Genomic DNA, 12,244 nt, shown 5'->3' on the forward strand with positions numbered 1-12,244 from the left:
CGGCACAGGAAATGGAAGCGAGCGGCCGCGGGCTGCGCCAGCCCCGGGGTGGGCGGGGACCCCCGACGGGCTTCATCCTCACCGGACAGCCCCAGCGGGCTGCGCCGGGCAGCGGGCACCGTGGACCCGCCGGAGACCCCAGCCCGGGCCCCGGTCCTGAGGGCGAGCTCTGGGTGTCCTCCCGACGTCCCGGGACTGGCCACGCGTGGGGCAGCGCAATAGAGCGGGCGCTTGTCGCTGCCTGCCCCGTGCCGTGGCCATGGCACACGTCGGTGCGGACAGTGCGATCGGCACCGCGGGCGAAGATCAGCCTCGTGACACGAGATGGTATCAACACCGCGATGAAAGGCGGCGACTTGGGCAAGGGCTTCCTGGGGGAATTCGGCCAGAGGCGGGTCCCTTCCTTCCCCTTTGCCAGGAGGGAGCCCAGCGCCCTGCTAAGCCGAGCCGAGCCGTGCCGAGCCAAGCAGTGCCGAGCCGTCGGGAGCAGGACATGGGAAGCATCACGGCCCCAGAGATGCGGGTGCTGCCTCTCGCCTGCCTGACACTGCTCCTGCTCCACAGATCCCCGAGTGAGTGAGGCTCTAGAAGCGGTGATGGGAGGCAGCGGCTGTGCCGGCAGCTGGGAATTGCCTCGTGTCTGAGCTGCTCTGAGCACCACGGGTGTTCACTGGCACAGCTCTGCCTGGCTGGGAGCACAGACGTGCCTGATGCTTCTGTACCTGCAGTCACTGCCCTGGGCTCTCTGGTACCCTGGTCCCCACTACCCAGAGCTGTGTGCTCAGCCTGGCCCGGGGATGCGGAAGGGAACCTGGTCGGGTGTGCGGTGCCAGATGTGATGTGGGCTGATGTTCCCCCCTAGGTGCCGGTGCCCGGGAGGTTGTGGGCTTCAAGCTGCATCAGCCCCAGGACAGTGTGTCTGTGACAGCAGGGGATACACTCACCCTGACCTGCACCACATCTGGAGATGGTCCCATTGGTCCTGTGAAGTGGCTGAAGGGCTGGGGCAGTGAGAACGAGACCATTTACGACCTCACGGTCACATTCCCCCGTGTGATGAGGGCAGCGACTGGGTCCGACACAGACTTCACCATCCACATCAGGGATGTTCGCCCCGAGGATGCTGGCACCTATTACTGCGTGAAGTACGACAAGTCTGTGCATGGGGTGTTAGTGTTTCAGCATGGAAAGGGCACTGAGATGTCCGTGTACGGTGAGTGGGGCTCCCAGAGCAGAAGGGGCTCGGTGCTGCAGGTCCCGTGGCTCACCCCTGGCCATAGCCATGTGCCCATGGGAGCCTCGGGGCCGGGCAGGGCTGACAGAGCCCGATCTGATGGCCCCGTTGCTTCTCCCGCAGCCAAACCCAGCAGGCCGGTGGTGTCCGGGCCAGAGAGCAGAGCAGGGCCAGGGCAATCGGTGCCTTTCACCTGCACGGCCGGAGGGTTCTTCCCCAGAGAAATCGCTGTGAAGTGGCTCAAGGACGGGGCCCAGATCTCGGCTCAGCAGCCCCAGGTCACCCCTGGGCAGACGAAATCCTCCTACGACGCGTCCAGCACCGTGTCGGTGACGCTGCAGGAGGGCGACGTCCGCTCGCAGCTGCAGTGCGAGGTTCATCACCGCACGCTGCCGGCCCCGCTGCGGGGCAGCTTCCAGCTCAGCCGAGCCCTGCGAGGTGAGGGCCGGGGGGGCCGCGCTGGGGTGTGCGGCTCCCGCGGGGCCGGGGTTGCCGGGGGGCACGGGGCGCGCTGCGGGCAGCGGGGCCGGGGACGCCGCGCACCAGGCGCTGCCTCTCTCCCCAGTGCCCCCCAGCGTGCAGGTGGTGGCTGAGCCGCCGAGCCCCGTGGAGGTGAACAAGACGGTGAACTTCACGTGCCACGTGAAGGGGTTTTACCCGGGAGACGTGGCCGTCGCCTGGCTGGAGAACGGGACGGAGATGAGCGTGGGGAGCTCCCCCCCGGCATCGGAGACCCCGCGGGGCTTGTTTGAGCTGCGCAGCCTGGTGGAGGTGCAAGCGACGGAGGAGAAGAACGGGTCCGTGTTCACCTGCCGCGTGGTGCACGACGCCCAGAGCCCCATTAACGGGACGAGCACCCTGCGGATCGCTGCCCCGGCCAAGGATGGGCTGAGCGACCGGTCCCAGACTGATAACGGTGCGTGAGAGCTGCAGGTCCCGGCGGGGGCTGTGGTGTGCCCATCTTCGCGGCCCTGCTGCTCACATCGCTTGTCCCCACTGCAGATGTGAGCCTCCTGTCCAGCCCCGGCTTGTGGTTTGGCATGCTGCTGGAGAAGGGGCTGCTCGGCGGCTTCCTCTTCTTCCTCTTCCGGCACGGGAGGGCGTGAAGAAGGACACCCCGGGGATGCTGCCCCATCCGGCTCCATGTCAGCCCCTTGATCCTCGGATCTCGGTGCCGCGAGCAGATCCCGGAGCCCGGCCGCTGTCAGTCTGTACCTGGAAATAAAGGGGCTGGGATGCACCGGCTGTCCCAGGCTGCTTCGCGCTGCCGGTCCCTTCCCACCCGGTGCTCGGCGCATCGCACCCCCGCGCCGCTAGGGGCCGCTGTGACGGGCAGAGCCGGCCGCGGGGGTGCCGTTTCCTCCCGGGCCGGGTTTACGGGCGCACACGGCGGGGCCGGGCGGTGTCGGCGCGGGTACCGGCGGTGTTTGGGTGTTGCACCGCGGCAAGATGGCGGACAGGGAGGAGGCGTTGAGGGAGTTCGTGGCTGTGACCGGTGTCGAGGAGGGGCGGGCGCGGTTCTTCCTCGAGTCTGCCGGGTGGGACCTGCAGGTAGCGCCGAGCTCCTCCGCAGCGGGCCGAGCCGGGAGCGAGCGCCGCTGCCCGGGGCAGCGCCGGGCCCGGGAGGCCGTGACGGTGGCGAGGGGGGAGCAGCGCTGGGCCGGCGCTCGGTGCCGCGCTCCCGAGCCCCGCTCCGGGCCCCGGGCTCAAGCTTCACCTTGCGGCTGGTTCCCAGCCCCCGTTCCGCCGCCGGGCTGCGAGGGTCGTGCTCAGGCGGTGCCGGTTGGGGCCGAAGCCCGTCGTGGTTCTCTCGTTACTTTGAACGTAGCTGCTCTCTAGCGCGGGGTGAGGAGCCCGGGGTGGGTTTTCCCTGTTTGTACGGGCAGCGGCAGTCCCAGCTCCCCTCAGTACAGGGGGAAGACAGAACTGTTCTGGCCTGCTCCTGTGTGCGATCCCCCCGAGCCATCCGGCTGTGTTAAACTCGGAGCCTGCTCATGGCTGTCACAGGAGCAGCTGTTTCAGAGCAGGGCTTTTAGCTGACCCCTGTACAAACAACCCAGAAGGAGGGAGGTTGCTCTGACCTACCTGTAGCAGCGAGTGCCCTACCGTAACAAAGCCAAGCATTAGAAGCTGGCAAAGGCTCGTCTTTGCAAGGCCCCCAAAGGGGGAAATGACATGAAGCATCTTTGGTGTGATGTGCCTTAGGAGGTCCAGTGTGACAGGGGCTGCAGCTGTGGTGTTTGTGTGTGGATGTGCTGGGGAATGTCTGCTCCTATCCTGAGGAGCTCCTGTGTGTTCCTTTCCAGATTGCACTTGCCAGTTTCTATGAGGACGGAGGGGACGAGGACATCCTGACCCTTCCCCAGCCAACACCCAGCTCCATATCCAGAGGCTCTTCAGCCAGGTGAGGAGGGAGCTGCAGCGCTGAGCTGTTCATTGGTGGCTTGTAAACCTGACAGTGAGAACTGGCTCATCCTGCAGTGGTGAGTGAGCTGTATTGGTGGATGATGGCCAGGTTGGACACAGGGGCTTGGAGCAAGCTGCTCTAGTGGAAGGTGTCCCTGCCCGTGGCAGGGGTTGGAGCTGGAGGAGCTTTAAGCTCCCTTCAACACAAACCATTCTAGGATTCACATAAAACCTCAGCTGTATCTGAAGCACTGATGTGTGTTAGTTTTTAGGAGAAACAGCTCTGTGGTTAGACCTGCTTCACCTCATGGCTCCCTGGACATTGTGAAAACCTCAGTATTTATAAATGCAAGCACAGAGGTTATTGCACAACTAATCCAAAGATCAACTACAGCAGCTTGCCTCATTGCTCAGGAAATACTTGATTTGTCTCTTGAGGCCAAAGGCAGTCGGTTGGTGACACTTTCATTCAAGCAGGCTGTGCCTCCACGGGAAAGATCGAATGTTGGGTGACACCTGATTCATTTTACAAGAACAAGTTAATTTTGCCTTGCCAAATGCCTGAGCAGCAGGGAAATGCTGCCTGGGTTTAAAGAGGAGGAGTTACTGACTGTATTGTGAGGGAGAAGTGCTCTTGGTTCAGGCTCTGGTGAGCAAATCCCCTGTTGCAGAGGAGCTCTGCTTCAGTTTGGATCACAGATAACGGCCTCAGCAGAAACAACCAGAAGGGGAAGGACGTGGGGGCTGGGGGAGGGCCCTGTGCTTGTGCAGGTTGGAAGAGGTGGCAAAATGCAGTATGTGAACAGACTGAGGACTCTTCCTGTGGTGCAGCCCCCTCCAGTGCACCCACCTCCTCTTGATTGCTGTTGGTGTCATTGGCGGAGAGGTCCAGGAGCTCAGGTCACGCCTTGGTTACACACAGGGCAGCACTGACCTGTCATTTCATCGAGTAGTGAATCACATCCTAAAGTAGAACAGCATCAACCTGGAGGTTTTGCTTGTGTTGTTTTGTTGTGTCATGAGGGTGATGTACTTCTCTGACTGCCTCTTGCAGTGACCACAGAGTAACGTCGTTTCGAGACCTTGTTCATGCACAGGAGGATGATGATGAAGAGGAGGAGGGGCAGAGGTAAGTTCTCAGTGGGAGACTCAGGACCTGTGTGTTCATCCCTGCCCTGCTGTGATGACTTGCTGCTTCTCTCCAGGGGTTTGTAAGAAGCTGATTGGAGCCGATATGAAACTCCTGTAGTGAAAAGTCTCAGGTTTGACAGGACAGGTTTGGTCCGTGCAGAGTCTGGGCACAAGCACGTGCTCAGCATGGCTGTGTGAGCACCAGATTTCGCTGCTGAGCTCTGCTGGTGAGAGGGGGCTTAAGGCAGAATGTGGAAGCCCTAAGTTCAGAGTAGAGAAACGTGGTTCCCTTTCCAGTGGGAACATGGTGTACTGCTGGGGAAGCTGTTCACTGTCTCAGCTCTAAGTAGCTGGATACCCTCAGGGTTAACAGGCAATGGAAGTGGAATGGAGCTGTGATCTATCTTAAAGTGGCTCAGCCCTCAGTAGTCTGCGTGGTCTCTGCAAACAGATGTGGGCTTGCTCTGTTTGTGTTACAAGCCATCTGGAAGCTAATAAACCCAGTCTTCCAGAAGTGCTTAATTGCACTTCACTGACTGCATTCACTGCTTCCAGTTCAGATCCGTTCTGTGTGTGGGGATCTGTCAGTGTGGTGTGAACCTGTGTGCCTTCCCTCACACTGCCCACCTTCTTCCATCTGACAGGTTGGAGTTGCTGGAAGTCTTGTTGAGCTTGGAAGGAAAGCTGGTACTGGCATTTGAAACTGAGCCCTTGTCAGTCTGAGCTGCTGCTCTTGCTGGGTCTGAGAGAGTTACCGATTTATTGCTGTTGAGTAAGGATAGTGTTACAGTAACTTACATAAGGAGATGCTGTGAGGGCTGGAGCAGCTCTGCTCTGGAACCAGGCTGAGAGAGCTGGGCTGGATCAGCCTGGAGAAGAGAAGGCTCCTGAAGGGGAGACCTTAGAGCAGCTCCAGTGCCTAAAGGGGCTGCAGGAAACCTGGAGAGGGGCTTTGGACAAGGGCCTGTAGGGACAGGCCAAGGGGAATGGCTTTAACCTGCCAGAGGGGAGATGGAGATTTGCTCTTAGGCAGAAGCTCTTCCCTGTGAGGGTGCTGAGGCTCTGGCACAGGGTGCCCAGAGAAGCTGTGGCTGCCCCATCCCTGGCAGTGTTCAAGGCCAGGTTGGACACAGGGGCTTGGAGCAAGCTGCTCCAGTGGAAGGTGTCCCTGCCCGTGGCAGGGGTTGGAGCTGGAGCTTTAAGGTCCCTTCCAACCCAAACCATTCATTCTGTGGCTCTGTGAAGAGGAAGGTCTCTAGTATGGAGCTTGTGAGTGGTCCCAGTAGAGACACACTGGTGGTAGCTAATATTTGTAGATCCAAGCTGTTCCATTAAGCTGCAAAACCTGAACAAGTGAATCCTGGTGTAAAACTGGGTGCTGTGACGCACATCTCCTGGAGAAGCAGCAGTGCAGTCTCGCCCAGGAACACAAGGTGAGCACATTTCCCCCTGTGCTGTCTGCCAGGTTTTATGCTGGTGGCTCAGAGAGGAGTGGGCAGCAGATTGTTGGTCCCCCGAGGAAGAAGAGCCCCAATGAGCTGGTGGAGGATCTGTTCAAAGGAGCGAAGGAACATGGCGCGGTGGCGGTTGACCGGACGGCCAAGAGCGGTGGCGAGACCAGCAAGCCTAAAGTGAGGAGTTCTTCCTTCTGTTCCCTGTTTCAGTTACTGTGGAGTCCTGGAATTGTCTTTAGAGGACAGCAAAGTTTGGGTTCCTTTAGTGCAGCTCCAGCTCGTGTATCACAGTGGCAAGAAAAGGCACTTTCTTGTGCTGTAGGTATTAACTTGCTCAAGCTGGTCACTGTGCCTGCAGGATGAGAGATGTTCTTGATGCCTCACAGCCCCTATTCAGCCACAGCAGTGTTGGGGAAAGAGAAGCAAAGCTGTCCTGGGTTTGTGTCTTGGTTTGTGCCATTCTATAACCTCTTTGCTGCCTCTCTCTTGCAGCCTTTTGCAGGGGGAGGGTATCGCCTTGGTGCTACTCCAGAGGAGGAGTCTGCCTATGTGGCAGGAGAGAGGAGACACAACTCTGCTCAGGATGTGAGTATCAATCAGTTTGGTGTTGTAAATGTCAGCTGAGGGATTTCTCTACTATAGCTGCACAGCTTGAGAGCCTGAGAGTTACAAAGCCCTGCAGAAATCCAGGAGGACAGAAGAATGGTGGGATTTCTGATTAGAAGATAGTAGATGCTTATTAGAGCACTGGGTGATTAACTCTTCATAACCATGAAGAGACTTGGAGCTAACAGCACCAGTGCAGGATTCTCCTGTGCTTGGTTTGTGACCAAATGCCCACCTAGGCTGTGGTGGGAGCTTGATTTTGGCTCCTCTCCTGGCACACTCTTGGCTTTTCAACCTTATTTATCAGACAGCATCTGCAGTGCCACCTCCTCGGAACTGCTGCGTGACTGTTACACAGCCAGAGCTTTGGGGCTTTCCCTCAACCCAGAGGAACCTGGCAGGAATGTTTTCTGCACCTTGAAATTCCTCTTGACAGTCTGGGACACTTCATTTTGCATCTGCTCATCATTCTTACCGAGCTGCTTCAGTGAGGCTGACTGTTGTTTGGGGCTGCTGCAGGTCCATGTTGTGCTGAAGCTCTGGAAGAGTGGATTCAGTCTGGATAGTGGAGAACTGAGGAGCTACCAGGATCCGTCCAATGCCCAGTTTCTTGATGATATCCGCAGAGGGTATGTAGGGAGAAGGGAGGGAAAGAATAGCTGTTTTCTGCAACAGAAGTGCTTGTGCAATCCAGGATGCTGAATCAGTGGTACGATTCACCTGAGCTGGGTATTTAATGTGGGAACTATGGAAAGGGAGACTTGAACACTTACTTTGGATAAATGGGAAGTGGCTTTGGTTTGGGTGAGGCCTGGAGAGCTTGAAGTGAACAAATGTTAGTATTTGGGCTGGGAATCTCCGATGCATTTTGTCACTCCAGGTGAGGGCCAGGGAAAGGTGACCTTTATTCAGTGTCTGGTAGTGGGAGGTGTGCATCTGCCCTGTTGATTAAGCACACTGTTGATTAATGCTCACTGCAATTCCCAGAATCCCAGAGGTGTGTGGCTGGCACTTTGCTTTGTGCTTTCCCAACTGGCTTCTTGAGGCAGCAGCCTCAGGACAGTCTCTTTGCAGGGAGGTGCCAGCTGAGCTGCGCAGGCTGGCGCGGGGTGGGCAAGTGAACCTGGACATGGAGGATCACCGCGACGAGGAGTATGTGAAACCCAAAAGTGTCTTCAAAGCTTTCACTGGAGAAGGACAGAAGCTGGGCAGGTGAGAAGGCAGCAGCTCCCCAACAAAGAGCTTGCTTTGTGTGTGATGTAAAAGTGTCACGCCAGAGTTTCGCTGGGTTGATGCATCTTTTGGTGCCTCTGGTGTGGGAGGTGTTCCTCCCAGAGAGGAAGTGAGGTTTGCTGGCATGTCCTGTGAGATGGCTCAGACTTTCCAGGCCAGGAGGTGAATCCCTAGTTTGGAACCATTGTGGGATGTTACATAGAAGCAGTGTCTCCAAGTTACACTGCTCATGCTTCCTGTGGGGGTGGGAAGACCCATGATGTGTGCTCCAAAGGGATAAAGGGGATGTTCTAGACAAGTTCCTGCTCAGTAGCTGATTCCTACATCCTCACCTCCAGTTGTGTTGGTGACTCTGGGTTAGGAACCCTGGCAGTGGGCCCAGTGGCTCATTTGGGTTTTCCCAGCTCACCCTGTGTCTCCCTGTCTGCAGCAGTGCACCCCAGGTGATGGGCACCAGCTCTCCAGCCCAGCAGGCAGCCAATGAAGCCAAAGCCAGCTCTGCCATCGTGATTGATGAGTCGGAGCCTGTCACCAACATCCAGATCCGGCTCGCTGACGGCGGGCGCCTGGTGCAGAAATTCAACCACAACCACAGGTACAAACACAATGTGAATCCCAGGTGCCTGACTGGGAAGGCCGGGATGGCACTGCAGACTGTGCACAGGGGGAGCAGAGGTTAAACTCCTGGCCAGCCTGCTGAAGGGAGCTCTGGGGATCCTTCTGTATAGGTGAAGAGGAGTAAATTCATTGTGGGGTTTTAAGGCAGTTGATAACTGTTGGAAGGATTGGATTTGCTTTCTGAATAATGATGGATTATAGCCAGGGATACTGCACCTGGAAGCATCAGTACTATCAGAGGCACTTTCCTTAACGTCACTTAAAAAGCCTGAATCTCTTCTGAGGGCTTTAGCAACTTGTGAACTTGTTCCAGTTATTCTGACTCCCAGTTCAACTTCTTTACTGGCTGTGGCCTCTGTTAGCTGAAAGCCAAATGCAGCAGCTGCAGGGTTGCATACTATGGAAAGATGAATCCAGACTGTCGCTGTGGTTTTAGGATGCTCAGTAACAGGATCATCCTCATGTGTTTGATCCCTTTGGACAGGATCCGTGACATCCGGCTCTTCATAGTGGATGCCCGGCCAGCGATGGCTGCCACCAGCTTCATCCTCATGACCACCTTCCCCAACAAAGAGCTGACTGACGAGAACCAAACCCTGAAGGAAGCCAACCTGCTCAACGCTGTCATCGTCCAGCGGTTGACATAAGGACCCCGCTGTGCCGCTCAGGCTCACACCTCCTTGTAGCTCTGGGTTCTTAGGTCTAGGTTGGACTTTTATTTTTCTCTTTAGTTGCATTTCCCATGGGGGTTTTTTTGTTGGTTTTTGGGTTTTTTTGTGATGATGATCAGTGGACTTGGAAATAAATAAATGAGATGAATCCATTTTGAAAGGAGCTGCAGCCTCTCGTGCCACAGGTTCTCCAGGAGAGCCGAGTTGAGTTACCTTTGTGGATCGTGTTACTGCTTTGAGAGGGGAGGAAGGTGAGGGGGAAGGGAGCTCCCAAGGAGCAGTTTCTGCCCAGAGTTCCCAGCTGACTGCTCATCACAATCCTTTGGCTCTTCCCTCTCCTTCAGGGACTGCTGTAAAGTGCTCTATTTTCTCACCTTAACTAGAAACTATATGAGAATGGGTGATCTTCTGATAATGGTTGTGGAGAGAAGGCTTTGGGAAACAGCCTTTGCTCACTGTGGGGTGCCAGGTTTAACACTTCTTGGGAAAATCCTGACTTTCCTTCCCCCAGCAGGACTCAGGGGTGTTAAGTGCGGTGCTTGCTCCTCCTGCCCTTCCTCCTGCAGTCCAGGCTGCTGCTTGAATTTGCTGTACTGCATTCTCTGAAGCTCTGCTGCTGACCTTTCCTTTCTAAGAAGGCACAAAGCTGAATCAGCACAAAGTGACTGAAAGTAAAAGGCTGTCTTACTGGAAAGCAAGTTTTGTTTTGAGAGGTGAATTACTGAGATGATGGAAACAGCTCAGGTGGGAAAACTCAAGCCTGTAGGACCCTTTGATTTATTTCCTCTGCTGAGGGCTAACGTAGCTGCACAGCTGGAATTCTCCAGCTTCGCTCTGTTGTGCTGGTTGTGTTTTGGACTCAGGCCTCTGCATCTTTCTCTCCTTCGAACAGAATCCTCCAGGTGCTTTCATTAATGCCCTGATGTAAGGGCCTGGTAGTAGTCGCACGTGCAAGTTGCCATCTATAGCCTTGTGCCAGGGCACTTTGCACTGACCCACAACATGCTCACTACCCTAGTGCTGACCTCGGAGCAGAACTGGAGAGCTGTGTGGAACCGTGGGCCTCCAGACATCAGCCAAGTGGGAACTGATCCGGCACCATCCCATCTGGAGAGACTGCACCGCTGCCGTGCCCAGGGCTGGAGCATGCCATCGCCTCCAGCTTCAGCCACACTGGAGCCCTGCACTGTGAGTTCAACCCCTCAGTGCTCCAAAGCTCCCAGGTCCCCTCGTGGGCACAGAGGACAAGCGGTAGGGCCGGGAGGTGCAGGCTGGGGCAGGGCAGCAGGTCGGGGCAGCAGGTCAGGCAGGTTCAGCGTGAGGAACTCGCTTGGCCGCCTGTATTAATGCACAACGCGGGAGGAGATTCCAGACCTCAGCAAAGGGCAGTTCTACAGCAGTTCCTCCACCGAGAGCTGAATTCACTTCCCTGTTCATTCCTAACTGGATACATAATGTAACAAGGAGTTTGTAAATTATTGTGAAAATTGCCATTAAAAGCCAGTGAAAGAGGAAAGCAGTGTTTGAGCCTTTCTGATGATGGCTGGTTCTCATGCCTGGGATGGTGTGCGTGCAGTGCCTGCTCTGGCTTCCCTTCAGCCGTCTGCAGCTCGGTGAGATTCAGAGTCTCAGCAGTGGTTTGAAGGTGTTTTTCCTGCAGCACTTGGTACTTTATGACCACTTGGTAGTCGGTGTGAACCTGTACAAAGAGAGCTCGGAAAGGGGATTTACCCTGGAGCTCAGTAACTGTCCTGTGGGAAGTCACTCATGGGAGTCATTCTTTGGAGGAGTTCATAGCATCCCAGACTGGGTTGGGTTGGAAGGGATCTTAAAGCTCATCCAGTTCCAGCCCCCTGCCAAAGGCAGGGACACCTTTCACTAGAGCAGCTTGCTCCAAGCCCTGTCTGACCTGGCCTTGCTCTTGTGTCTTGTGCCATTTTGGGGACCTGGGATAACGTCTTCCTGACTGCTGAACAGGATCTGCTCCTAAACCCAGACAGAGACTTTGTGTTCTCTTCTGCCTTGGTTAGCCAGTGCTATCAGAGGACTGAGGTGATAACCAGCCGCAATCCTTGTCCTTGTGGTCCCTGCAAGTGAAACGAGGGTTGGCAGCCAGATAGCAACTCATCCAGCTGCCGACCCCAAGATTCTGCTCACCGATGGCAACTTCCACATCCAGGTTTCCTCCCAGCTCTCTCCTTGGCACTGGGGTGTCAATTCCGGGTTGCTCTGGGCCTGAAGACGTTTCTGTGCCAGGAAAGTCGCTTTTCCCCCCAAACCGGAGGGTGGCAGTGCTGCAGAGACGCCGCTCTGCTCCTTGCAGGCCCCTGCTGAGGAGCTGCGAGCTGCTGCCTGCAGGAGCTGCCGCTTGTGCTCTGCGTGTCTGAGCCCTTTGTGACACCGCTGCCGCCTCCTCCTTCCTCTGAGCCTCTGCTTGGGCTTTATGTTTGTCAGTAAGGCGCAGTCCTTATCTCCTGGTGCACAGGATCAGCTCCGCTGGGCTCGTGGGAGCATTCCCGAGTGGAGCACTGGAGTGGTGTCCATAACAAGATAGGCACATCTTCTTCCACAAAAGAGCCTGTGGAAGGAACTGGAAGCAACATAAATGCCTTCTTCTGCATTAAACTGTTGCCTTCTGTGAGCTGGTGGAATGTGTCACCGTGAAATAAGCTTTAGAGCAAAAATGACAGGCAAATTGACAGGGTTGGGATAAGACACCAGAGCCGGGAGAAGGGCTGTGGAGACGCTTTGGTTCTGTGAAGAGCATCACCATCCTCATCACTTGTGCTGCTCTTTGGTGTTGGACGTGTCCCTGCAGGGAGGTAAATGCTCGTTTCTGACACTCCTGCAGTCCATGGTGGTTGTTGGGGAGTTCTAGACTTGCAAATAAA

At 56.3% G+C, this 12,244-nt stretch overlaps 2 protein-coding genes across 3 annotated transcripts; both read left to right on the forward strand.

Annotated features, from left to right (window-relative positions):
* Window positions 1-259: 259 nt before the first annotated feature.
* On the forward strand, window positions 260-2,340 carry LOC308226446 (signal-regulatory protein beta-1-like; the record flags this gene model as incomplete). Its single annotated transcript, XM_080628146.1, has 5 exons — window positions 260-572; window positions 863-1,213; window positions 1,358-1,672; window positions 1,800-2,150; window positions 2,237-2,340. The coding sequence occupies 5 exons, from the start codon at window positions 260-262 to the stop codon at window positions 2,338-2,340; spliced, it is 1,434 nt and encodes a 477-aa protein (XP_080484272.1).
* A 296-nt stretch (window positions 2,341-2,636) lies between these two features.
* NSFL1C (NSFL1 cofactor) lies at window positions 2,637-10,811 on the forward strand. 2 transcript variants are annotated; one of them, XM_080627787.1, is made up of 9 exons: window positions 2,637-2,785; window positions 3,541-3,638; window positions 4,695-4,769; window positions 6,237-6,402; window positions 6,718-6,810; window positions 7,351-7,460; window positions 7,906-8,043; window positions 8,498-8,659; window positions 9,167-10,811. In XM_080627787.1, exons 1-9 carry the CDS (start codon window positions 2,684-2,686, stop codon window positions 9,327-9,329), a joined length of 1,107 nt encoding a protein of 368 aa, XP_080483913.1. In that variant the 5' UTR covers window positions 2,637-2,683; the 3' UTR covers window positions 9,330-10,811. The 2 variants fall into 2 exon arrangements, with proteins under 2 accessions (XP_080483913.1, XP_080483912.1); XM_080627786.1 differs by having other exon boundaries at window positions 8,495-8,659; window positions 9,167-10,805.
* The last annotated feature ends 1,433 nt before the right edge of the window (window positions 10,812-12,244 follow it).

Source organism: Psittacula echo (assembly GCF_963264785.1).
Source record: "Psittacula echo genome assembly, chromosome: 12".
Taxonomy (NCBI): Eukaryota; Metazoa; Chordata; class Aves; order Psittaciformes; family Psittacidae; genus Psittacula; species Psittacula echo.

Excerpts from the sequence above, each read along its gene's own strand:
- NSFL1C (XM_080627786.1), top strand. The coding sequence starts at position 2,684 with ATGGCGGACAGGGAGGAGGCGTTGAGGGAGTTCGTGGCTGTGACCGGT. Across the intron at positions 3,639-4,694 it reads TCCAGAGGCTCTTCAGCCAG|TGACCACAGAGTAACGTCGT; the intron begins GTGAGGAGGGAG and ends TGCCTCTTGCAG. Across the intron at positions 8,660-9,166 it reads AAATTCAACCACAACCACAG|GATCCGTGACATCCGGCTCT; the intron begins GTACAAACACAA and ends CCCTTTGGACAG.